Genomic DNA, 25,367 nt, shown 5'->3' with positions numbered 1-25,367 from the left:
AGTAGCACGGCTTTTGTTATGGCAAGACCAAACACTAAGGTAGAAGCTGGGGGCAGAGCACACAGCAGCAGCTCTCATCCCATACATGTCAGGGCACTGTGGTCACAATCAAGGAAGGTAGGGTGGGTATGAAGGTATCAGGTCCCTAAGGTCAGATATTCCCCACAGCAACTTGTTAAAATTGGAAGACACTGGACAGCTCTGTCAGCTGGAATCAGTGTTGGTAAAGACTGTAAGTCCTCAGTAGCAAAGACTTCAAATGTCTATGATGGTGAGACTTGCCAGAGTTCTATTCTCCTTTTCTCCATGAGATGAAATCCCTTTGAGAGAATCCTTGCTGGTGTCAAGCTCTGAATTAGGAGACATAACGATCTAGTTAAAAAGCTTTCCCATGTTTTGCTACATGGCCATCCTCAGTTTTTGCATTCTGCAAGGTTTCTGCTCTATTTTTGTTGTAGTCCAGAACTTAACCAGTGTAATTTAAATCGATTTCTACTTGTTCATTTATTGTTTTTGTTGGGAGTACCGGTGTTTGGAACTCCTAACCTTCCAACTTGTGGATGTCATCTTATCTACTTCTGTGTCAAGGAGACTGCAGACATAAGGTCCACTCACATGCTATTGTTATTATAGTAGTCTATACATTTCTCTCTTACATGTTAATAGCATAGATGACTTGCATGTGCAAGATCATTAACTTTTAGATCAGTGATAATACTGACAAAACAATATTAAACACTTTGTTATCATGAAATGTTCTACACTTTGCCCTTTCAATTGATTTCCACAGCTGCTGACTACTCATAAAATTTAGTTATTTGAAGTGTAGGAGTTAAATTTTAACTTCCTGATTGATTTCTCCTGAGATATAAGCATGAGCAATACCAAAATGATAGAGTAATTTTTAAGTACTGCATATGAGCAAGATGTCTATGAAATGGCTCTCACTTCTGCTGCTGCTACAGCTGACTTGCTACTTTAGCTCTGGGAGTTGTGGAAAGGTGCTGGTGTGGCCAGTGGAATTTAGTCATTGGATGAATATGAAGGCAGTTCTGGATGAACTAGTCATGAGGGGTCATGAGGTGACTGTTCTAATATCTTCAGCTTCCACTATTACTGATGCCAACAAACCATCTGCTTTTAAGTTTGAGATTTTCCCTGTATCTTTAACTAAAGATGATTTTGAGAATGCTGTCAAGAATTTGATTGAGAAATGGACGTATATGGCAAAAAGTTCATTTTGGACAAATGTTTTATCATTTAACAAGCTGCAAAGCTTACTTTGGGAATTTTCTGGAATGCTTATGAAAATGTGTAAAGAAGTTGTTTCAAAAAAGAAACTTGTAACAAAACTACAGGAATCAAGGTTTGATGTCCTTCTTGCAGATGCCGTTGGACCCTGTGGTGAGCTGCTGACTGAGATACTTAGAATACCTTTAGTATACAGTCTCCGTTTTTCACCTGGCTATTTGTTTGAAAAGTATAGTGGACAACTTTCATTCCCACCATCCTATGTACCTGTTATATTATCAGCATTAAGTGATCACATGACATTTATGGAAAGGGTCAAAAATATGATATATGTACTTTATTTTGACTTCTGTTTCCAGACATTTGATATGAAGACATGGAATGAGTTTTACAGTGAAGTACTAGGTAAGTCATCTTTTCGGTTGGTAGCATGAAGTCCTAATTTTCCAAGTGCCTTGGAAGGTGACCACATAAACATAAAGCCACAGGATTTTATCTTTTTCAAGGAAATGAGGGAATGAAACTATAAAATGATGCATCAATCCCATAAATATTATGGAAACACTTAAATCATAGGGTAACATAGAACCTTGTGGCCCATTACTAGTACAGGACACTCCAGGAAATTTAAACCATAAATTGAAGCACTTAAAATTTCTCCAAACAATTATATATGTAACTCATGAAACTTCATCTTTTAACTTAAAAAGTTCCCTGGAAACCTCATAAAATATCTTGATAAATGAAGACAAGTAGATTAAGGAATTACAAACATATTTGTAGTGCAAGTATCTAGGTAGCATTTAGAAATTGTTTCTACTTGTGTAGCTCAGTTTCCATACTATATATTTTATTATTCATTATATGCATAAAAGTTTCCCAATCATATTTCATTATATCATGTCATATTATATGTACACACACACACATATATATTTGCTTTATCAAAGAACATATACTTTCAAACATCTTTCTCTACATTATTTCAAATTCCTTTCCCCATATTACCTAATATATGCATATGGCAATATTCTCATTTGATCTAGTATTTGTTGTTACTTTTGTTTTTGCTTTTCCTTTAAGGAAGACCTGCTACATTTTTAGAGACAATTGGAAAAGCTGATATGTGGCTGATTCGAACCTATTGGGATTTTGAATTTCCTCGCCCAGTGCTGCCAAATTTTGAATTTGTTGGAGGCCTCCACTGCAAACCTGCCAAACCCCTGCCTAAGGTCACCTACTCCTCTTTGTTGTGCTTTGTTAACTTTGCATTTTCAGTAAGAATAATCTTAAAAAGTCTAGAATTTTGATCACAGTGAATCATATATGGGAAGCTGGATAAAGTGACATTCCAGTTAGAAACTGATATATTTCCATACCAACACAAGTACCTGAATTTCATTATCATGGCAAAATAAAGTGGGATACCTGGGAGACTGTGAAAATATGTCAGTTAAATTAAGGCCTTTATAATTCAACATAATAGAGATAAAATATTCATTAAAGAATAATTACAAAGGGGCAAGCATAGTCCAGAAATAAGTGCTAACATGCAGAGGAATGGTGTGGACACAGTTTCTACCACTGGATACTCTATCTAGAAAGACAGAATGAAAGCAAGTAATAAAATGTGTTACTATAAAGAAAGATCAAAATGCCAAAGAAACATTCAGCAGGAATCATAGAAAATATCTTGGAGGCATTGATAATTATGGTGAATTCTAAAGGATACTCAGGAATAATTGAAGGTAAGGAATATTGACATTTTAGGAATCAGTGAAGTTAAAATGATCTTGAATGGGTGAATTTAACTGAGATGACCATTAAATCTACTACTGTGGGCAGGAATCCCTTAGAAGAAATGGAGTGGCCATCATAGTCAACAAAAGAGTCTGAAATGCGATACTAGGATGCAACCTCATAAAAGACAGAATCATCTCTGTTCGTTTCCAAGGCAAACCATTCAATATCACGGTAATCCAAATCTATACCCTGACCAGTAATGCTGAAGAATCTGAAGTTGAATGGTTCTATGAAGACCTACAAGACCTTTTAGAATCAAAAACCACAAAAGATGTCTTTTTTATTAGAGGGGATTGGAATGCAAAAGTAGGAAGTCAAGAAACACCTGGAGTAACAGGCAAATTTGGCCTTGGAGTACAGAATGAAGCAGGGCAAAGAGAATACATTGGTCATAGCAAACACCCTCTTTCCAACAACACAAGAGAAGACTCTACACATGGACATCACCAGATGGTCAACACCAAAATCAAGTTAATTATATTCCTTGCAGCCAAAGATGAAGAAGCTCTATACAGTCAGCAAAAACAATCCATCTGACTATGGCTCAGATCATGAACTCCTTATTGCTGAATTCACACTTTAATTGAAAAAAGTAGGGGAAACCACTAAACCATTCAGGTATGACCTAAATTTAATCTCTTATGATTATACAGTGGAAGCGAGAAATAGACTCAAGGGATTAGATATGATAGACAGAATGACTGAAACACTATGGATGGAGGTTTGACATTACACAGGAGACAGGTATCAAGATCATCCCCAAGAAAAAGAATTGCAGAAAAAGCAAGATGACTGTCTGAGGAGGCCTTACAAATAGCTGAGAAGAAGAGAAGCAAAAAGCAAAGGAGAAAAGGGAAGATATACCCACTTAAATGCAGAGTTCCAAAGAACAGCAAAGAGAGATAAGAAAGCCTTCCTCAGTGATCAATGCAAAGAAACAGAGGAAAACAATAAAGCGGGAAGGACTAGAGACCTTTTCAAGAAAATTATAGATACCAAGGGAAGATTTCACGCAAAGATGGGCTCGATAAAGGACAGAAATGATATGGACCTCACAGAAGCAGAAGATATTAAGAAGAGGTGGCAAGAATACACAGAAGAACTGTACAAAAAAGATCTGCATGACCCAGATAATCATGATGGTATGATCACTCACCTAGAGCCAGATATCCTGGAATATGAAGTAAAGTGGGCCTTAGAAAGCATCACTACGAACAAAGCTAGTGGAGGTGATGGAATTCCAGTTGAGCTATTTCAAATCCTGAAAGATGATGCGGTGAAAGTACTGCACTCCATATGCCAGCAAATTTGGAAAACTCAGCAGTGGCCACAGGACTGGAAAGGTCAGTTTTCATTCCAGTCCCAAAGAAAGGCAATGCCAAAGAATGCTCAAACTACCGCACAGTTGCACTCATCTCACACGCTAGTAAAGTAATGCTCAAAATTCTCCAAGCCAGGCTTCAACAGCATGTGAACCATGAACTTCCAGATGTTCAGGCTGGTTTTAGAAAAGGCAGAGGAAACAGAGAAAATTTCCAACTTCAGTTGGATTACTAAAAAAGCAAGAGTGTTCCAGAAAAGCATCTATTTCTGCTTTATTTACTAGGACAAAGGCTTTGACTGTGTGAATCACAACAAAGTGTGGAAAATCCTTAAAGAGATAGGAATACCAGACCACCTCACCTGCCACGTGAGAAATCTATATGCAGGTCAAGAACTGGACATGGAACGACAGACTGGTTCCAAATAGGGAAAGGAGTACATCAAAGCTGTATATTGTCACCCTGCTTATTTAACTTGTATGCAAAGTACATCATGAGAAACGCTGGGCTGGAAGAAGTACAAGCTCGAATCAAGATTGTCAGGAGAAATATCAATAACCTCAGATATGCAGATGAAACCACCCTTATGGCAGAAAGTGAAGAAGAACTAAAGAGCCTCTTGATGAAAGTGAAAGAAGAGAGTGAAAAAGCTGGCTTAAAGCTCATCATTCAGAAAATGAAGATCATGGCCTCCAGTCCCATCACTTCATGGCAAATAGATGGGGAAACAGCGGAAACAGTGGCTGACTTTATTTTTCTGGGCTCCAAAATCACTGCAGATGGTGACTGCATTCATGAAATTAAAAGACGCTTACTCCTTGGAAGAAAAGTTATGACCAATCTAAGTAGCATATTAAAAACAAGAGACATTTCTTTGCCAATAAAGATCCATCTAGTCAAAGCTATGGTTTTTCCAGTAGCCAAGTGTGAATGTGAGAGTTGGACTCTATTGAAAGCTGAGCACCAAAGAACTGATGCTTTTGAACTGTGGTGTTGGAGCAGACTCTTGAGAGTCCCTTGGACTTAAAGGAGATCCAACCAGTCCATCCTAAAGGAAATCAGTCCTGAATATTTATTGGAAGGACTGATGCTGAAGGTGAAAAGCCAATATTTTGGCCACCTGATGCGAAGAACTGACTCATATGAAAATACCCTGATTCTGGAAAAGATTGAAAGTGGGAGGAAAAGGAGATAACAGAGGATGAGATGGTTGGATGGCATCACCAACTCAATGGACATGAGTTTGAGTAAACTCTGGGAGTTGGTGATATACAGGGAGGCCTGGCATGTTACAGTCCATGGAGTCTCAAAGAGATAAACATGACTGAGCAACTGAACTCTATCTAACTGAACTGAACTGAAGGTAGAGGAAGATACAAAAGAAAAGCATAGTCATGACAGTTACCAAGAAGTCCAAGTTCAGTCTAAACAGGAAGAGGCTGAGTAAAGAGGCAGAAAATGCTGGAGATTTAAGTTGCAGACATATAATTGTGAGGAGTTTGGCACATTTAGTAGGACATAAAAGGGTAAAGAAAAGGGTGAGATGGTCACATTAAAGATAAAATTACAGGATATAGTTACCTTGTTGGATTGTAAAGTAGCAAGAGTGGAAAGGGACCTCATTTAGCAGGTAGTTGCAATATATAGGCAGTGATGGAAAACTAGACAAAAATGTCCATAGAGATATAACCACACTATATATTAATAGCACCAACCTCATATTGTCCTTGATGGAAAAATGTGTTAACACATGTGAATTATCCAAAATGTCACTGGCCCATACTCAGTGATCCAGAAGAAATATTAATTATTTTCTTTAATTTGTTACTATAACATACTTTCAATAACCCAATGTGTGCCAGCCACATGAATCTAATTTCTTTTTGTTTTTTAGTTTTTTTTATTTTTTTAATTTTAAAATCTTTAATTCTTACATGCGTTCCCAAACATGAACCCCCCTCCCACCTCCCTCCCCATAACATCTCTCTGGGTCATCCCCATGCACCAGCCCCAAGCATGCTATATCCTGCGTCAGACATAGACTGGCGATTCAATTCTTACATGATAGTATACATGTTAGAATGCCATTCTCCCAAATCATCCCACCCTCTCCCTCTGAGTCCAAAAGTCCGTTATACACATCTGTGTCTTTTTTCCTGTCTTGCATACAGGGTCGTCATTGCCATCTTTCTAAATTCCGTATATATGTGTTAGTATACTGTATTGGTGTTTTTCTTTCTGGCTTACTTCACTCTGTATAATCGGCTCCAGTTTCATCCATCTCATCAGAACTGATTCAAATGAATCCTTTTTAACGGCTGAGTAATACTCCACTGTGTATATGTACCACCGCTTTCTTATCCATTCATCTGCTGATGGACATCTAGGTTGTTTCCATGTCCTAGCTATTATAAACAGTGCTGCGATGAACATTGGGGTACATGTGTCTCTTTCAGTTCTGGTTTCCTTGGTGTGTATGCCCAGCAGTGGGATTGCTGGGTCATAAGGTAGTTCTATTTGCAATTTTTTAAGGAATCTCCACACTGTTCTCCAAAGTGGCTGTACTAGTTTGCATTCCCACCAACAGTGTAGGAGGGTTCCCTTTTCTCCACACCTTCTCCAGCATTTATTGCTTGCAGATTTTTGGATTGCAGCCATTTTGACTGGTGTGAAGTGGTACCTCATTGTGGTTTTGATTTGCATTTCTCTAATAATGAGTGATGTTGAGCATCTTTTCATGTGTTTGTTAGCCATCCGTATGTCTTCTTTGGAGAAATGTCTATTTAGTTCTTTGGCCCATTTTTTGATTAGGTCATTTATTTTTCTGGAATTGAGTTGCATAAGTTGCTTGTATATTTTTGAGATTAGTTGTTTGTCAGTTGCTTCATTTGCTATTATTTTCTCCCATTCAGAAGGCTGTCTTTTCACCTTGCTTATATTTTCCTTTGTTGTGCAGAAGCTTTTAATTTTAATTAGATCCCATTTGCTTATTTTTGCTTTTATTTCCAGAATTCTGGGAGGTGGATCATAGAGGATCCTGCTGTGATTTATGTCTGAGAGTGTTTTGCCTATGTTCTCCTCTAGGAATTTTATAGTTTCTGGTCTTACATTTAGATCTTTAATCCATTTTGAGTTTATTTTTGTGTGCGGTGTTAGAAAGTGATCTAGTTTCATTCTTTTACAAGTGGTTGACCAGTTTTCCCAGCACCACTTGTTAAAGAGATTGTCTTTACTCCATTGTATATTCTTGCCTCCTTTGTCAAAGATAAGGTGTCCATATGTGTGTGGATTTATCTCTGGGCTTTCTATTTTGTTCCATTGATCTATATTTCTGTCTTTGTGCCAGTACCATACTGTTTTGATGACTGTGGCTTTGTAGTAGAGCCTGAAGTCAGGCAAGTTGATTCCTCCAGTTCCATTCTTATTTCTCAAGATTGCTTTGGCAATTCGAGGCTTTTTGTATTTCCATACAAATTTTGAAATTATTTGATATAACAATTATAAATATATATGCACCCAATATAGGACCACCACAATATGTAAGACAAATGCTAACAAGTATGAAAGGGGAAATCAACAATAACACAATAATAGTGGGAGACTTTAATACCCCACTCACACCTATGGACAGATCAACTAAACAGAAAATTAACAAAGAAACGCAAACTTTAAATGATACATTAGATCAGTTAGACCTAATTGATATCTATAGGACATTTCACCCCAAAACAATGAATTTCACCTTTTTTTCAAGTGCTCATGGAACCTTCTCCAGGATAGATCACATCCTGGGCCATAAATCTAAACTTGATAAATTCAAAAAAATCGAAATCATTCCAAGCATCTTTTCTGACCATAATGCATTAAGATTAGATCTCAATTACAGGAGAAAAACTATTAAAAATTCCAACATATGGAGGTTGTTCAAAATTGACAAACCATTAGCCAGACTCATCAAGAAGCAGAGAAAAATCAAATCAATAAATCTAATTTCTAATTGAAATTGAAATGATTTTCCTAATCATCAAGATAATATTATCCAGCAAACTATCAGAGAATACATATCCCATGGAATCTTTTAAAAGCAAATTTTAAAAGTTAACTTACCTAAGAAGATAATAAAAATAATTTAATAAATTCAACAAAATTTACTTAAATATAGTTTAATTCACATTTAAACTTTTTTAGTGTTAAGAAATTTAAGTGTTTGGCAATCAGATGAGCAAGATGAAATGTAAAAAAAATTTTGTAAGAATTGAGGCTCCTTACCAGTGCTCTAGATAAAATGAAAAATCTTCTTCAAAAATATAAATGTTGCCTTAGTAATTTGCAGCCAAATCCAAACCTTACTTGCTTTCACATCAGCATTTAAACCATTCTTCATTTGAAATCCCAGGGGTTTACATTTTACAGCATGAAAGAGCTAACTCCATCTATCATAATAGAACAGATGTTTTCTGCCTACACTGATCCTCTTGTTGTCCAATTGCTCAGTCGTGTCTAACTATTTGCTACCCCACGGACTGCAGCACACCAAGCTTCCCCGTCCTTTATCATCTCCTAGAGTTTCCTCAAGCTCATGTCATTGAGTAGGTGATGCCATCCAACCATCTCATCTTCTGTCGTCCCCTTCTCCTCCTGCATTCAATCTTTCCCAGTATCAGGGTCTTTTCTAATGAGTTGGGTTTTCACATCAGGTGACCAAAGTATTGGAGTTTCAGCTTCAGCATCAGTCCTTCCAAAGAATAGTCAGGTTGATTGCCTTCAGGATTGACTGGTTTGATCTCCTTGCAGTCCAAGGGACTCTCAAGAGTTTTCTCCAGAACCCTATAGAAAACCACAGTAAAAGTTCCCTTAAGGAATGCAGGTCCCAACATCATAGATACTTCACAGAATGTGCCCCAGAAAATCTACCCTGCATATATAAGAACCATAAAGACTGTACAGATTAAAAAAAATAAAAGAGAGAGTCCACAATTTCTACCAGTTGAATCTAAAACCATCTGTAGTTTCAAAATATAAGGAATACTATGTATAAAGCAATATTCCCTATGAAAGAAACCGAGAATCTAGTCTGTTTTAAATTGACTTAAGACATAAATAGAAAGCAAGCAATCTTTAGCCAACTGTTTTGTGGTCTCTTTTCAAAAATTAATTAAATTTTGTCTGTCCTGGGTTTTCGTTGCTGTGCTGGCTTTCTCTAGTTGCAGTGCATGGGCTTCTCACTAAGTGGGCTTGCAGGCTCTAGACTTGCAGGCTCAGTGGTTGTGGTGCATGTGCTTAGGCGCCCCTGGGGATGCCCTGAGGCATGTGAGATCTTTCCAAGTTCAGTTCAGTTCAGTCGCTCAGTCGTGTCCGACTCTTTGCGACCCCATGAAGCGCAGCATGCCAGGCCACCCTGTCCATCACCAACTCCCGGAGTTCACTCAGACTCACGTCCATCGAGTCCGTGATGCCATCCAGCCATCTCATCCTCTGTCGTCCCCGTCTCCTCCTGCCCCCAATCCCTCCCAGCATCAGCGTCTTTTCCAATGAGTCAACTCTTCGCATGAGGTGGCCAAAGTACTGGAGTTTCAGCCTTAGCATCATTCCTTCCAAGGAAATCCCAGGGCTTATCTCCTTCAGAATGGACTGGTAGGATCTCCTTGCAGTCCAAGGGACTCTCAAGAGTCTTCTCCAACACCACAGTTCAAAAGCATCAATTCTTCGTCACTGAAGTCTCTTCACCGTCCAACTCTCACATCCACACATGGCTACTAGAAAAACATAGCCTTGACTAGATGGACCTTTGTTGACAAAGTAATGTCTCTTCTTTTCAATATGCTATCGAGGTTGGTCATAACTTTTCTTCCAAGGGGTAAGGGTCTTTTAATTTCATGGCTGCAGTCACCATCTGCAGTGATTTTGGAGCCCAAAAAAATAAAGTCTAACACTGTTTCCACTGTTTCCCCATCTATTTCCCATGAAGTGATGGTTCCAGATGCCATGATCTTCATTTTCTGAGTGTTGAGCTTTAAGCCAACTTTTTCACTCTCCTCTTTCACTTTCATCAAGAGGCTCTTTAGTTCCTCTTCACTTTCTGCCATAAGGGTGGTGTCATCTGCATATCTGAGGTCATTGATATTTCTCCCAGCTATCTTGATTCCAGCTTGTGTTTCTTCCAGACCAGCATTTCTCATGATGTACTCTGCATATAAGTTAAATAAGCAGGGTGATAATATACAGCCTTGACGTACTCCTTTTCCTATTTGGAACCAGTCTATTGTTCCATGTCCAGTTCTAACTGTTTTTTAAACTGATTCCAGTTTTATTGGAATGTAGCTGATTAACAATGTTGTGATAGCTTCAGGTGAACAGCAAAGGGACTCAGCCATGCACATACATGTCTCCATTTTCCCACAAACTCCCCTCCTATCTAGGCTCCCACATAACATTGAGCAGAGTTCCTGTGTTATCTTTTAGGTCCTTGCTGGTTATCCATTTTAGATATAGCAGTGTGTAATATCTGTTTTGAATGCAAATTGCTTGGATTACCTATAGTAATCTTCCCAGAGTCCAAAGGCTGACATAGATAGTGAAAGTTCTATGCTATCTAACCCTAGTTTTGAAATTTCCATTTTTTCATTTCAGGATAGTGATAATGTTAGTAGGAGGGAAGGTTAGGAGAAGAGGAAGAAGAATGAAGGGAAACATGAATAGTAGTATAATTGTGATAAATCAGGAATATTTGCTATTATTTCCAAGCTGAAGAGACAAGATTTAATTCAAACTCAATGACTGTGAGGACTTCATTGCATAATGAAACTGCTTATTCACACCATTAACTTTTCCAGTAATTATTGGATTCTAAGACAATTTCTGCCCTTTTTAAAGAATTAGGATATTTGACAAAATGCATCAAGTCATAAAAATGCTTATAGATTTTGCTTCATAATATACTTATATGAAACTATACACTATTTAGGACTTCCGGGGTGGCTCAGACGGTAAAGCGTCTGTCTACAATGCAGGAGACCTAGGTTCGATCCCTGGGTCAGGACGATCCCCTGGAGAAGGAAATGGCAATCCATTCCAGTACTATCGCCTGGAAAATCCCATGGACAGAGGAGCCTGGTAGGCTACAGTCCATGGGGTCGCAAAGAGTCGGAGAAGATCAAGATGTCCTAACACGATATGTTGGGAAATAATTTAAAAATGTCAACACTGGAAATAATAGAAATAAAGGGCTTACCTGGTGGCTCAGATGGTAAAGCGTCTGCCTGCAACGTGGGAGACCTGGGTTCGATTCCTGGGTCAGGAAGATCCCCTGGAGAAGGAAATGGCAATCCACTCCAGCACTTTTGCTTGGAAAATCCCATGGACGGAGGAGCCTGATAGGCTACAGTCCATGGGGTCGCAAAGAGTCGGACATGACTGAGCGACTTCACTTAAAGCAATGGTTAAGTAATTTGTAAATGCTCACATCATACCACTACAATGATTTCATCAAAGAATGCTTAATTACACTGTCAGCTATGAGGTTTAATTGGAAAATAAAAAATATAAGATCATAATTTTCTTCTAGGATAAAACATAATATAAGCTGGAATTACAATTATATATATATATATATATATATATATATCAAATGCATATTTAATGATAGAAGTAGAATAAAGATTAGAATGAAAGCACAAATTTTAACATAATGTCCTCTATGTTTATTTAGGTTGTCAAAAATGGCAGGATTTCCTTCTTTCTCATGGGTGAATAACATTACATTCTGAGTGTGTGTCTTCATGTGTGTGTTTGTGTGTATATTTATCACATCATATGGATTCATCCATTGATGGGCACTTAAGTTGTTTCCTTGATTACTGCAAATATTGTTGCAATAAACATGGGAATGCATGTATTTCATCTACCTTATTTTTATTTCCTTTGGTTATATACGCAGAAGTAGAACTGCTGGCTCATACAGTAGATCTATTTTTAATTTTTTGAGGAAATTTCACTTTGTTTTTGATAAAGATGGGACCAATTTACATTCCAATTGCCAGTGTAAAAATATTCACTTTTATTCACATTCTCACCAACACTTTTCTCTTCTTAGTGATGGACTTTCTAACTTTGAATTGCATTTCCCTGATAATTAGTGATATTGATATTGATAACTGGTGACCATTTGGATGTCTTCTTTGAAAAATGTGTTTTGTTTATCTGCTTATTCTTTAATTGAATTTTTTGTTGCTATTGTGTTTCGTGAGTTCTATATATGTTTTGGATATTAGTCCTTTTCTAAATATGTAGTTGTGAAATTTTTCTCCCATTCTGTAGTTTGTGTTTTCATTTTGTTGATTGTTTCCTTTGTTGCACAGAAGCTTTTAAGTTTGATGCAGTCCCACTTGTTGATTTTTTTTTTTTTGATGTCATATTAAAAAAAAACAATCAAAAAAAATCACTTTCAAGACTACTGTTAAGGAAGATCATCTCTACATTTTCTTTAAAAGTATTATGGTATCTGGTGTTATGCTTAAGTCTTTGATAAATCTGAGGTAATATTTTGAGGGTGTAAGATAGGTGTCTCATTTCATTTTTTTTGCCTATGTTTATTCAGGTTTTTCAGAAGTAAAAGAAGTAATTATTCTTTCCTCATTGGGTATTCTTGGCTCTTTTGTTGAATTTTGGTTGGCTGTATATGCAGAGATTTTTTTCTAGGCCCTGTATTATGCTTCATTGGTATGTACTGGCATTGATAGGCCAGTACCATATTGCTTTAAATGCTATCAGTTTGTACCATAGCAAAGTAGATGTGCTTCCCTTGTGGCTCAGCTGGTGAAGAATCTGCCTTCAATGCTGGAGACCTGGGTTCGATTCCTGGGTTGGAAAGATTCCCTGGAGAAGGAAATGACAAGCCACTCCATTATTCTTGCCTGGAAAATTCCATGGATACAAGAACCTGGCAGGCTATGGGGTCACAAAGAGTCAGACACGACTGGGCAACTTCAATTTTGTACTATAATTTGAAATTTGGAGGTGTAATGCCTTTGGCTTTGGGTAGCATGGATATTTTAACAATATACATATGCTGATCCATGAACATAGGATGTCTTTCCATTTATTTATGTTTTCTTCTATTTCTTTCAACAAAGTCTTAGAGTTATTACTGCAAAGATCTTATACTTTACTGATTATATTTCTAGTTATTTTTTTTTGTTTTTGGTCCTATTGTAAATGGAGTAGCTTTTCCATTAATATCACATATAAATGTAATGGATTTCTCTATACTGATTTTACATCCTGCAACTTTACTGAATTTGCTGATTAGCTCAATTTTGTGGTTAAATCTATCTTTTCTATGCAAAAATCTATGCCATCTGCAAAAAGTGACAAGTTTACTTCTTCCTCTCTGTTTGCGTGCATGCGTGCTTCATCACTCAGTTTTGTCTGACTTTGCAACCCCATGGACTGTAGCCCACCAGCCTCCTCTGTCCATGGAATTTTCTAGGCAAGAGTACTGGTGTGGGGTTGCCATTCCCACTTCCAGGGAATCGTCCCTATCCAGGGATTGAACCCACGTTTCCTGCATCTACTGCATTGGCAGGCAGATTCTTTACCACTGAGAAGCCCTCTTTTCTAGAAGCCTTTGACACTTTATTTTGCCTAGTTACTGTAACTAAGACTTCTAGTACTATTTTGAATCAGTGTGCTAGTGGCATCCTTTTCTTGTTCCCGATCTTACAGGAAAGGCTTTCAGGTTTTCATTGTTGAGGATAACATTAGCTTTGGGTTTGTGTGTGTATATATATATATATACACACACAAAGTCTTTATTGCACTGAGGTAGGTTCCCTCTATACCTAAAAAATGAGGGTTACTATTATGAAAGAATGTTGTGTCTTTTCAAATGCTTTTTTTGTGTTCATGTGCATCTGTTGAAATGACCAAGTTATTTTATATTTCATTCTATTAATGCAATGTATTACAAATATTTTCGGGTATGTTGGACCATCCTTACATCCCAGAGATATATTGCATTGGTAATGATATATAATCTTTTAAATATATTCTTAAATTCAGTTTGCTGATATTTTAGTGATAATCTTTGCATATACATTCAGTCTGGATATTGTCCTATAGTTTTCTTTTCTTGTTAAGTGTTTATCTACTTGGTATCAGGGTAATGCTGGCCTTGTAGAATGAGTTTGAAAAGGTTCCTTCCAACCCCTTAATTTTGGGGAAGATTTTTCTGAAGGACTGACATTAATTTTCTTTAAATATTCACAGAATTTATCAATGAACGTATCTGGTTCTGAGTTTTGTGTGCTAGGAGATTTTTAATTTATGATTCAATATCTACTCATTGGGACAATTCAGCTTTTCTATTTCTTCCTAATTCAGTCTTGGTTGTTTCTAGGAAGCTGTCTATTCTTTTCCAATGTGTAATTTGTTATCATGTAATTCATCATAGTAGTTTCTTATGATTCTACATATTTTTGTCATATCAGTTGTAATGTCTCCTATTTCATTTTCATGTTTTGAATCCTATTTTTCTTGGTAAATCTAGTTAGATGTGGTCAGTCTTGTTTACCTTTTTGAAAAAACAGAAAAATATAATGTATGATATCACTTGGACCCAACCCTGTATGCGAGACAGTAAAAGAGACACAGATGTATAGAATGGACTTTTGGACTCTGTGGGAGAGGGAGAGGGTAGGATGATTTGGGAGAATGGCCCCGAAACATGTATACTATCATGTAGGAAATGAATCGCCAGTCTATGTTCGATGTAGGATACAGGATGCTTGGGGCTGGTGCACGAGGATGATCCAGAGAGATGATATGGGGTGGGAGGTGGGAGGGGGCTTCAGGATTGGGAATTCATGTACACGCGTGGCAGATTCATGTTAATGTATGGCAAAACCAATACAATATTGTAAAGTAAAATAAAGTAAAAATAAAAATTAAAAATAAATAAAAATAAATAAAAATAAAAATGCCAAACTTGTAAAAATGGAAGTAATATAGAGGTTACCAAGGACTAAAGGATAGGAGAATAGGAGAGGTGTCTAAGGGTATATGTTTGCATCTTATAGTAAATAAGTTATAGAGATCTAAAGTACCGAATAGTGAATATACACAACAGTATAATATTATAATCATCATACTTTCCAAGGGACTATATCTTAATTATTCCCACCAAAAAAGCAATGATAATTATTAGACATAATAAAGGTTCAATCAATAATAAAATGGCAATCATATTATAAAATATAAATTATCAAATCAAGTTATACATCTGAAATTATATAATTATTTAATCTACATAATTATAATTATAATTATATAATTATCTATATAATCTATATAATTATATAATCTTCTATATAATCTTCTAAAATTATTATATAATTTTCTATATAAGATATACTTCCATTTTTTTCTAAAAACATGTGAATTTGAAACTAAGGAATTCCTAGATAGTTTAGTAAATCTATTTCCTATTATAATTTTCTATGCTTTTGCATATTTTTTGCCATAAGTCTGTATTATTTTCATAAAAATTATCAGGGAATGAGAATAGCCAGTATATATCAGTAATTAATTTATGAAAAGTGAATATATAATAATAATAACAAACAGATGCATCTTTCACAGTATGGATGAAGCACCATTGGGTAGCAAGTCATTGAGACAAAACATTGAAGACAAGTAAATTTAAATCCTGCTACAGGTCACTAGAATGCATACATTACCTGGATGCACCATGTGAGTCATAAGAAAGTTTAGAGGCCTTATCACTGTGACTGATATCATTAGGGTGAAATTATATTCTGAAAAAATGTGCTACACAATATATAGTCTGCAATATTAAAGTTTGAACATTTTTTTTCATTTCTTTTTCTGTTAAAAATAGTTTTGAAAAAAATTGATACCAATAATTAGGATCAGAAAGTATACATTCTGTGATAGAGGAATTCATTCATTATCTAGAGAGAGAAAAGAATAGTGAATTTAAAACAGAAGAAAGAAATAAGAAAAGGTTGAGCACATAGATTTGATCAGCTATCCAGGAAAATTTTGCTCATCTACATTTTTTGTAATAGAGTATATTGAGAAATGTGGAATTAGTCTGTTAATAGTAGAATAAAATGTAACAATTTTTAAAAATGAAATGGAGTCAAAAGCATAAGACAAAATAATTCAGAAACAATTGCAGGAAAATACAGATTTATTAGGAGCTGGCATGCTGCAGTCCATGGGGTCACAGAGTCGGACATGACTAAGTGACTGAAGTGAACTTCTGAGGAGCTTTATTTAGTTTGAAGTGAACTCAAAACGTGACCAGACCTCTACTGCAGAAGGCCACGGGGTACCTCTCCCACTGTGATCCTGGGGGGACTGAAGTGATGATGTTAGGGTCCCTCACATAGCACGTCGTACTCTGACATCAATTATACAATATTAGTTCAGGACAAAGGATGTCATATATAAACAAACTCAGTACTATGGTAACTCAAATATGTAACTGCTCAAGCATTGCTGTTATTCAATTGCTAAATCGTGTCTGACTCTTTGCTATTCAAGCATATCTCTGGGTTATATATTAAATTCATAGGACTGTTTCATAGAACTTTCAAACTACTAGCCAGACTCTTCAATATCAGTGATTAGTAATTTAGTGAGACAGAGTCTGGGAAATTACGACAAAGTTTAATGTAAGACAGTTAGAGAATGACAGACATAAACAAATTTGAATCATGGATTTTTCTTAGTGCTCATAGTAAGGAAAATGAAATCATAATGAATAAACTAACATTTAAAATAATTCTTCAGAAAGTCTATCTGAAATAAATAAATGGTTTCTTAGATCTACAGTAATAAAGAATTAGAGGTGATTTAAATCCTGCAGTGTAGATATCCAAGAATCTGTTAGTAATTAATAACATAACTGATAAAGAGTCTCTCTATAATATTGTTTCACAGTATCTCCTTGTCACCACTGTGTATTGGCTCTATCTCATTTCCTGCTTATACACAAACACATTTGCACAAATATACATAATAGAAGAAATTGACCTCATCTCATCTATTTCCTTCCCAAGGACCTCAGGGATATCATCTGTTAAAAAAGACACCTATTACTAAAAACTGTAGGGGCTTCCATGGTGGCTTAGATGGTAAAGAACCTACATAAACTGAGGGAGACCAGGTTTGATCCCTGGGTAGTGAAGATGCCCTGGAGAAGGAAATGACAAACCACTCTAGTATTCTTGCCTGGAGAACTCAATGGACAGAGCAGCCTAGTGGGCTACAGTTCATGGGGTCTCAAAGAGTCAAACAGGACTGAGCGACTACGCTTTTACTTTCAAAAACAGTATGGAGTTTCCTCAGATTTTTCTAAAATAAAATTTTGGTGTTTAATACTGAAATATACAACTGACCAAAGTCAAAGATGTGAAGTTAGCATGTTCAAGAATCAAGAGGGCAGGAGGGAAATGACTTAATAAACTAACTATATAGTATGTGGCAAGAATAATACACACCTCCTAATTTAAAACCTGTCAATACATGCTGTTTCTGTTGAGTTGCTCAATTGTGTTTGACTCTTTGCCACCCCATGGACTGCAGCATGCCAGGCTTCCCTGTCCTTCACTATCTCCTGGAGTTTGCTCAAACTCATGTCCATTGAGTCAACGATGTTATCCAACCAGCTCATGCTCTTTCTTCCTTTCCCCCACTACCCTCAATCTTTCCCAGAATCAGGGTCATTTCCAATGAATTAACTCTTCGCATCAGCTGGCCAAAGTATTGGCCAAAGCATCAGTCCTTCTGATGAATATTCAGGATTGATATCCTTTAGGATTGATCAGTTTGATCTCCTTGCTATCCAGGGGACTCTCAAGAGTCTTCTCCAGAACCACAGTTCAAAACAATCAGTTCTTTGGTGCTCAGTCAACTTGATAGTCCAACTGTGTCATCAATACATGACTACTGGAAAAACCATATTTTGAATGTAAGGACCTTTGTCAGCAAAGTGATGTCTTGGCTTTTGAATATGCTGTCTAAGTTGGTCACAACTTTCCTTTCAAGCATCTTTTAATTTTATGGCTGCAGTCATCATTTGCAGTGATTTCAGAGCCCCCAAAAATAAAGTCTCACAGTTTCCATTGTTTCCCCATCTATTTGCCATGAAGTGATGGGACCAGATACTCGGATCTTAGTTTTCTGAATGTTGCATTTAAGCCAGCATTTTCACCTTCTTCTTTCACTCTCAAGGGGCTCTATAGCTCCTCTTCACTTTCTGCCATTAGGGTGGTGTCATCTGCCTATCTGAGGTTGTTGATATTTCTCCCAACAATCCTGATTCCAGCTTATATTTCATCCAGCCTGACATTTTGCATGGTATACTCTATTAATGAAATAAGCAGAGTGACTAGATACAGTCTTGAGTTAGTCTTTTCCCAATCTTGAACCAGTTCATTGTTCCATGCCCAGTTCTAACTGTTGCTTCTTGTCCTGCATATCGGTTTCTCAGGATGCAGGTAAGGCAGTATTCCCATCTCTTTAAGAATTTTCCACAGTATGTTGTCACTCACACAGTCAAAAGGCTTTAGCATGATCAATAAAACAGAAGTAGATGTTTTACTGGAATTCCTTTGCTTTTCCTGTGATCCAACGGATGTTGGCAATTTGATCTCTGGTTCCTCTGCCTTTTCTAAGCCAGCTGGTACACCTGGGAGTTCTCAGTTCACATACTGTTGAAGCATAGCACCGATACATATGATGTGGCAATTCCTCTTTTGGTTATATATACAAAAGAATTGAAATGAGGATCCCAATGAGATATTTTCACACCATATTCATGAATGCAGTATTCATAAGAGCCAAGAGGCTGAAGCAACTGAAGCATCCATAAACAGAATAAACAAAATGCTGTGGATACAAAAAGATGGAGTATTACTCAGTCTTTAAAGGAAAATTCTGACACATGTTACAACATGAATGAATCTTATACTAAGTGAATTAAACCAGAGGTGAAAAGACAGACTGTACAATCCAACTTGAAAAAAGTATCCAGACTAATCTAATCTGTGCAAACATAGAGTAGAATAATGGTTGCCAGGAACTGAGGAAAGATGAAAATGGAGTTTTTTAATGGGTACAGACCAGACTTCCATCTTTGCCATATGAAAAATTTCTGGAGATTGGTGCACAGTGAGAATATAATTAACATTATTGAACTATACACATAGGAATGATTAAGATGGTAAAATTTTATGTTATATTCATTTTACCATATTAAAAAAAAACAGTGACTAATAATTTCTAGACTATGTCTGATTTTGTCTCTTTAGTTTTTTTTTTTTTTTTTTCCTGGAGAACTTTTCAATATTGTTTGCTATGCTGTTGTTGCTCATTTGTAATGAAGTAAATTCTTTTTCACAGGAAATGGAAGAGTTTGTTCAGAGCTCTGGAGAAAATGGTATTGTGGTGTTTACTTTGGGGTCAATGATCAGTAACATAACAGAAGAAAAAGTCAATGTAATTGCATCAGCTCTTGCCCAGATTTCACAAAAAGTACGTAAAGTAACTTAATAGTGGATAAGTACTTAAGGAAACTATTAAATTCTGTAAAAAGCCCTGATTACAGATATATTATGCAAGAAGGACAAACTATTAAGATATCTCCAAATTATCTCAGATTTCTATTAAAAAAAAAAAAACAAAATAAAATATATATGGTAGATGGTAGAACAGTACATATAATGTCTTCCTGACATTAAATTTGGATTAACAGTGTAATCACAAAGAAAATATGCAAAAGATCTAGTGTGAATTTTGGTATTGTAATGGTAGTGTGGACAAGAAAAGAAATCACCAAATTCTGTCTTGTCATTTGCCCATTTTCCCGAAGGACTCCTGAAGACACGATACACAGACAGATGGTCTCAGGAGTTGAATTTTCATGGTATATGTGGCCTCTCAATAATGTTAAGAAATAATGATAAAAGTCTGGAGCGCTTCTTGAAGTTTGTACTTGCCAGGAATTCCTGGTCCCTTTTACATTCCCTAAGCTTTGAAACAGACCTAATCAGTGTGCTTTCCAGGTTGCTATTCAGAGAAAGGTTGGCTTCTCTTAATTGCTTAGGCTAATTTCTTGCTGAAAAACTAAAGTTACTTTACATGCACAGAGCAAATAGAAGTTAAACACTAGTAAATTATAATCTAGCTGATGAGAATTGCTTGGAACTACAGAACTGGTTCTTACTTTGCTGCTATACCTAGAGACCATATTAATCAATACTCAGTGCTTTCTGCTTCATTGTTGAAGCATTCAGGGTCAGTTGAATAACTTTAGTGTCACAATTATGAAACTTTTTCAACAGCCTTGTTGTCCCTTACAAATTACCAACTGACTCTTTTTTTCTAAAGGTAAAACATTTCCAAGTCTAGTATGATAATAGTGGTAATAATCTGGTTGTGGTGGTTTAGTTGCTGTCATGTCCGACTCTTGTGATATTATGGGTTGTACCCTCCAGGCTCCTCTGTCCATGGGATTCTCCAGGCAAGAATACTGGAGTGGGTTGCCATTTCCTTTTCCAATAATCCAGATTTATGAAAAAAAAAAAAAAAAAAAAACTCCAGTTCATTGTTTTTGGAAGTAGTATTTAACAATTTGTAATCTAAATGAAATTATATTTCCTAGACAGCCCTAATTAATTTATTATTAATAAATATAAACAAGCAGAGTATTTCTCTTAAGTTGTTGATTGCATGCATTTTCTTCTCTGCAGTAAAATTGCAAAATTCTAATAAAATAAGTTATATTAACATGTGGATATAAGTAAACACATAACAATTAAAAAGAAATTGGTGAATATATTTGAAAATGAGAGTTAGAATACAAATGAAAACAAAAATATGTGGTTTATTAGTAATTTGCCATAGTCTTTCTGCCCTAGAAATAAGATCATATAAAAATTTCTTAAATATTTGAATTTGCCATTGAAAACCTATTTTCTATGTCATCATATGTGAGATGTCATGATAGCATTCCATCTCAGATTGAACCTGAAAATGAGTCCATCAAATGTGGGTGTTGCTATTCAGTAGTATATTAGTAGTTATTAACAATTAAGGCCTCATGCTCTGATTTACTTATATGTTATACAGAAGCATTTAAATTTTATTTGCTTAAAATTTTAACACTATGACTTTGAAGTTGAACTCATGGAATAAGGTATTTCCTTTACCTTAACAGGTTCTCTGGAGATACGATGGCAAAACACCAGATACCCTAGGGCCCAATACTCGTCTGTATAAGTGGATACCCCAGAATGACCTTCTTGGTAAGACTTGGCAGAAAAATATTGAAAACATGAGTAACACTTGAGCATAGTGATGCTACTTCAATAGGAAACAAACATCCAACATTTATTATTCAAAAACTCCTTTGAGTTTAAGTAAGACAACTTTACTCCTTCATTGCTATGTTTAGCCCCAGAGGGAAAAAAAAATGAGAAAATTTAACTGCATTGTGTTATACATGGTCACATCCTTTACCTCCAGAATCAAAATATGTTTACTTTGGGTATAATTACATTTCACTGTAAAATTTTAAGTAACTGTGCACTGTTCTGTCTCTGAATTCTCCCCTTACACCTATCTTTTCCATTCCTTCAGTTCAGTTCAGTTCAGTCGTTCAGGTGTGTCTGACTCTTTGCGACCCCATGAACCACAGCAAGCCAGGCCTCCCTGTCCATCACCAACTCCCGGAATTTACCCAAACTCATGTCCATTGAGTCAGTGATGCCATCCAACCATTTCATCCTCTGTCATCCCCTTCTCCTCCTGCCCCGAATCCCTCCCAGCATCAGAGTCTTTTCCAATGAGGCAGCTCTTCACATCAGGTGGCCAAAGTATTGGAGTTTCAGCTTCAACATCAGTTCTTCCAATGAACACCCAGGACTGATCTCCTTTAGGATGGACTGGTTGGGTCTCCTAGCAGTCCAAGAGACACTCAAGAGTCTTCTCCAACACCACAGTTCAAAAGAATCAATTCTTCTGCTCTCAGCTTTCTTTATAGTCCAACTCTCACATCCATACAAGGCTACTGGAAAAACCATAGCCTTGACTAGATGGACCTTTGTTGACAAAGTAATGTCTCTGCTTTTTAATATGCTGTCTAGGCTTTCCTTCCAAAGAGTAAGCATCTTTTAATTTAATGGTTGCAATCACCATCTGCAGTGATTTTGGAGCCCCCCAAAATAAAGTCTGACACTATTTCCACTGTTTCGCCATCTATGTCCCATGAAGTGGTGGGACCAGATGCCATGATCTTCATTTTCTGAGTGTTGAGGTTTAAGTCAAATTTTTCACTTTCATCAAGAAGCTCTTTAGTTCCTCTTCACTTTCTGCCATAAGGGTGGTGTCATCTGCATATCTGAGGTTATTGATATTTCTCCCAGCAATCTTGATTCCAGCTTGTGCTTCATCTAGCCCAGCGTTTCTCATGATGTACTCTGCATATAAGTTAAATAAGCAGTGTGACAATATACAGCCTTAGCATATGCCCTTTCCTATTTGAAACCAGTCTGTTTTTCCATGTCCAGTTCTAACTGTTGCTTCTTCACTTGCATACAGATTTCTCAAGAGGCAGGTCAGATGGTCTTCCCATCTCTTTCAGAATTTTCCACAGTTTATTGTGATCCACACAGTCAAAGGCTTTGGCATAGTCAATAAAGCAGAAATAAATGTATTTTTGGAACCCTCTTTTTCTTTTGATGATCCAGCAGATGTTGGCAAATTGATATCTGGTTCCTCTGCCTTTTTAAAATCACCTATGGTGGATTCATGTTGATGTGTGGCAAAACCAATACAATATTTTAAAGTAATTAACCTCCAATTAAAATAAATAAATTTATTAATATATAAATAAATAAATAAAACCAGCTTGAACATCTGGAAGTTCACAGTTCACGTATTGCTGAAGCCTGGCTTGGAGAATTTTGATCACTCCTTACGGATATTTTTAATGATACTTAAAAATAAGATTTCCTCTTTTTATTACCTGTGACTCTCCATTTTCTATCAGAAAACATCCATATGTTTCATATCAAGTGGTCACATATTTCATGATAAATTGTAGCTTTTCCTTCCTCTGCTTCCACTACCACTGCCATTTACTCTTCTTGTTGCCTTGACACACTTCCTATCAGACTAAATGGCTTCATTATTGTTTTAGAGATTATATTTCTGACATCCCCTCCCTGTTTTTGTTGCAAAAATGTTTTCTTTTACCCAGAATGCCCTTTCAGGTTTTTCACCTACCAATCTTGGATTCATTTGTGAAGTTCAAGTACATAGCTCTTTATGAAGTCTTCACTTACCTCTCCAGCAGACTTAGGGATTTCTTATTCTGAATTCTGAAACAATTTAAATACAGTATCATGTGTTATCTAAAAGACACTGCTTATTTCAGTTGCATTATAATGCTCATTTCTTAGTTTATTTTTTAAGACTTTTAATTAATAATTTTACTGAAATTCACTCAATTCTAGGTCACCCAAAAACCAAAGCCTTTATAACTCATGGTGGAACCAATGGCATTTATGAGGCCATCTACCATGGGATCCCTATGGTGGGCCTTCCTTTGTTTGCTGATCAACCTGATAACATTGTCCGAGTGAAAGCCAAGGGAGCAGCTGTCAGAGTGGACTTGGAAACAATGTCAGCAAGAGATCTGCTCAGTGCATTGAAGGAAGTCATTAACAATCCTTCGTGAGTATATTTGTTTCACTACATTTTGTGACAACAAATACAACAACAAATACAACAGTTTATCATTTTATAAATTGATATTTCTTTGCTTTTCCTTTAGCTACAAAGAGAAGGCTATGTGGTTATCCACCATTCAACGCGATCAGCCTATAAAGCCCCTGGACCGAGCAATCTTCTGGATTGAGTTTGTCATGCGCCACAAAGGAGCCAAGCACCTGAGGCCAGCTGCCCACAACCTCACCTGGTTCCAGTACCACTCTCTGGATGTGATTGGGTTCCTGCTGGCCTGTGTGGCAACTGTTGTATTTGTCATCACAAAATGCTTTCTCTTTTGTTACCGCAAGTTTGCTAAAACTGGAAAGAAGCAAAAGAGAGAGTAGCTGAAGGTGTCATGCCCCTAGATGGAACTCCTCCAGTTAATTGCAGCACAAAAGAGTTATGATGAGCTTCCCCTGTGACAAAACAACAATTCGGAATTTAGCATCTCAGATCAAAATTGTTTTCAAGTGATTTTATTCCTGTTTACAAATTGGAAATAAGTCATGCCAAGAATAAAACTGGTGAAATCTTCAGTGAGAATAAAGCTATAGGGTATATAATGAAATTTATTATTTTAATGCAAAAGCTATACTGAAATCATTGAATTTAACTGTGTTTCACAGGTTATGCATAGTTACAAGTACAGTAACAAGTCTATTCATAGTATCCATATTATTTTGTAGATATTCAGAATTTTTACTCTATTTTGGTATAGAATTCTATAGTTTTATCTTGCTATCGAAGTTATTCAATAATTGGAATTGTATCAAAATATGCACCCTTTCATTTCATTTGTGAGACCACTAACACTTGGATTTTACTGTCCATCCAGCCTCAGCATCATTTTTTACCCTAAAGCCATGGCAAGTCGTTTGCCTTCACCCAGTTTAACTCGTTTAACAGTGGAATATTTGTGGAATTAGGAATATAGCAACTGCTACCTGCTTCATCGTATAAAACTGAGGTATTTCTGAAAATCTTTGATTTCATTACCTAATTCTCTATTTTTAATCATCTTTAAAATTGGTCACCTCATTGGGAGTTTAAATTGGTACAACACTATGGAGAATGACATGAAATTTCCTTAAAAACCTAAAATTAGAGCTACCATATGACCCTGCAATCTACTCCTTAGCATGCATCCAGAGGAAAGCATGATCCAGAACAATACATGCACTGTCATTGTAG

General features: G+C 36.4%; 1 protein-coding gene across 1 annotated transcript; it reads left to right on the top strand.

Moving 5' to 3' along the window:
• Positions 1-926: 926 nt before the first annotated feature.
• Positions 927-24,520, top strand: LOC128049844 (UDP-glucuronosyltransferase 2B17-like). The gene is made up of 7 exons (XM_052642164.1): positions 927-1,250; positions 1,611-1,656; positions 2,335-2,483; positions 19,806-19,937; positions 21,622-21,709; positions 23,921-24,140; positions 24,241-24,520. Exons 1-7 carry the CDS (start codon positions 927-929, stop codon positions 24,518-24,520), a joined length of 1,239 nt encoding a protein of 412 aa, XP_052498124.1.
• Positions 24,521-25,367: the final 847 nt, after the last annotated feature.

This window comes from Budorcas taxicolor, chromosome 6, assembly GCF_023091745.1.
Source record: "Budorcas taxicolor isolate Tak-1 chromosome 6, Takin1.1, whole genome shotgun sequence".
NCBI classification, from domain to species: Eukaryota; Metazoa; Chordata; class Mammalia; order Artiodactyla; family Bovidae; genus Budorcas; species Budorcas taxicolor.
The sequence above is the reverse complement of the archived record's forward strand: the minus strand, read 5'-3'. Positions and strand labels throughout refer to the sequence as shown.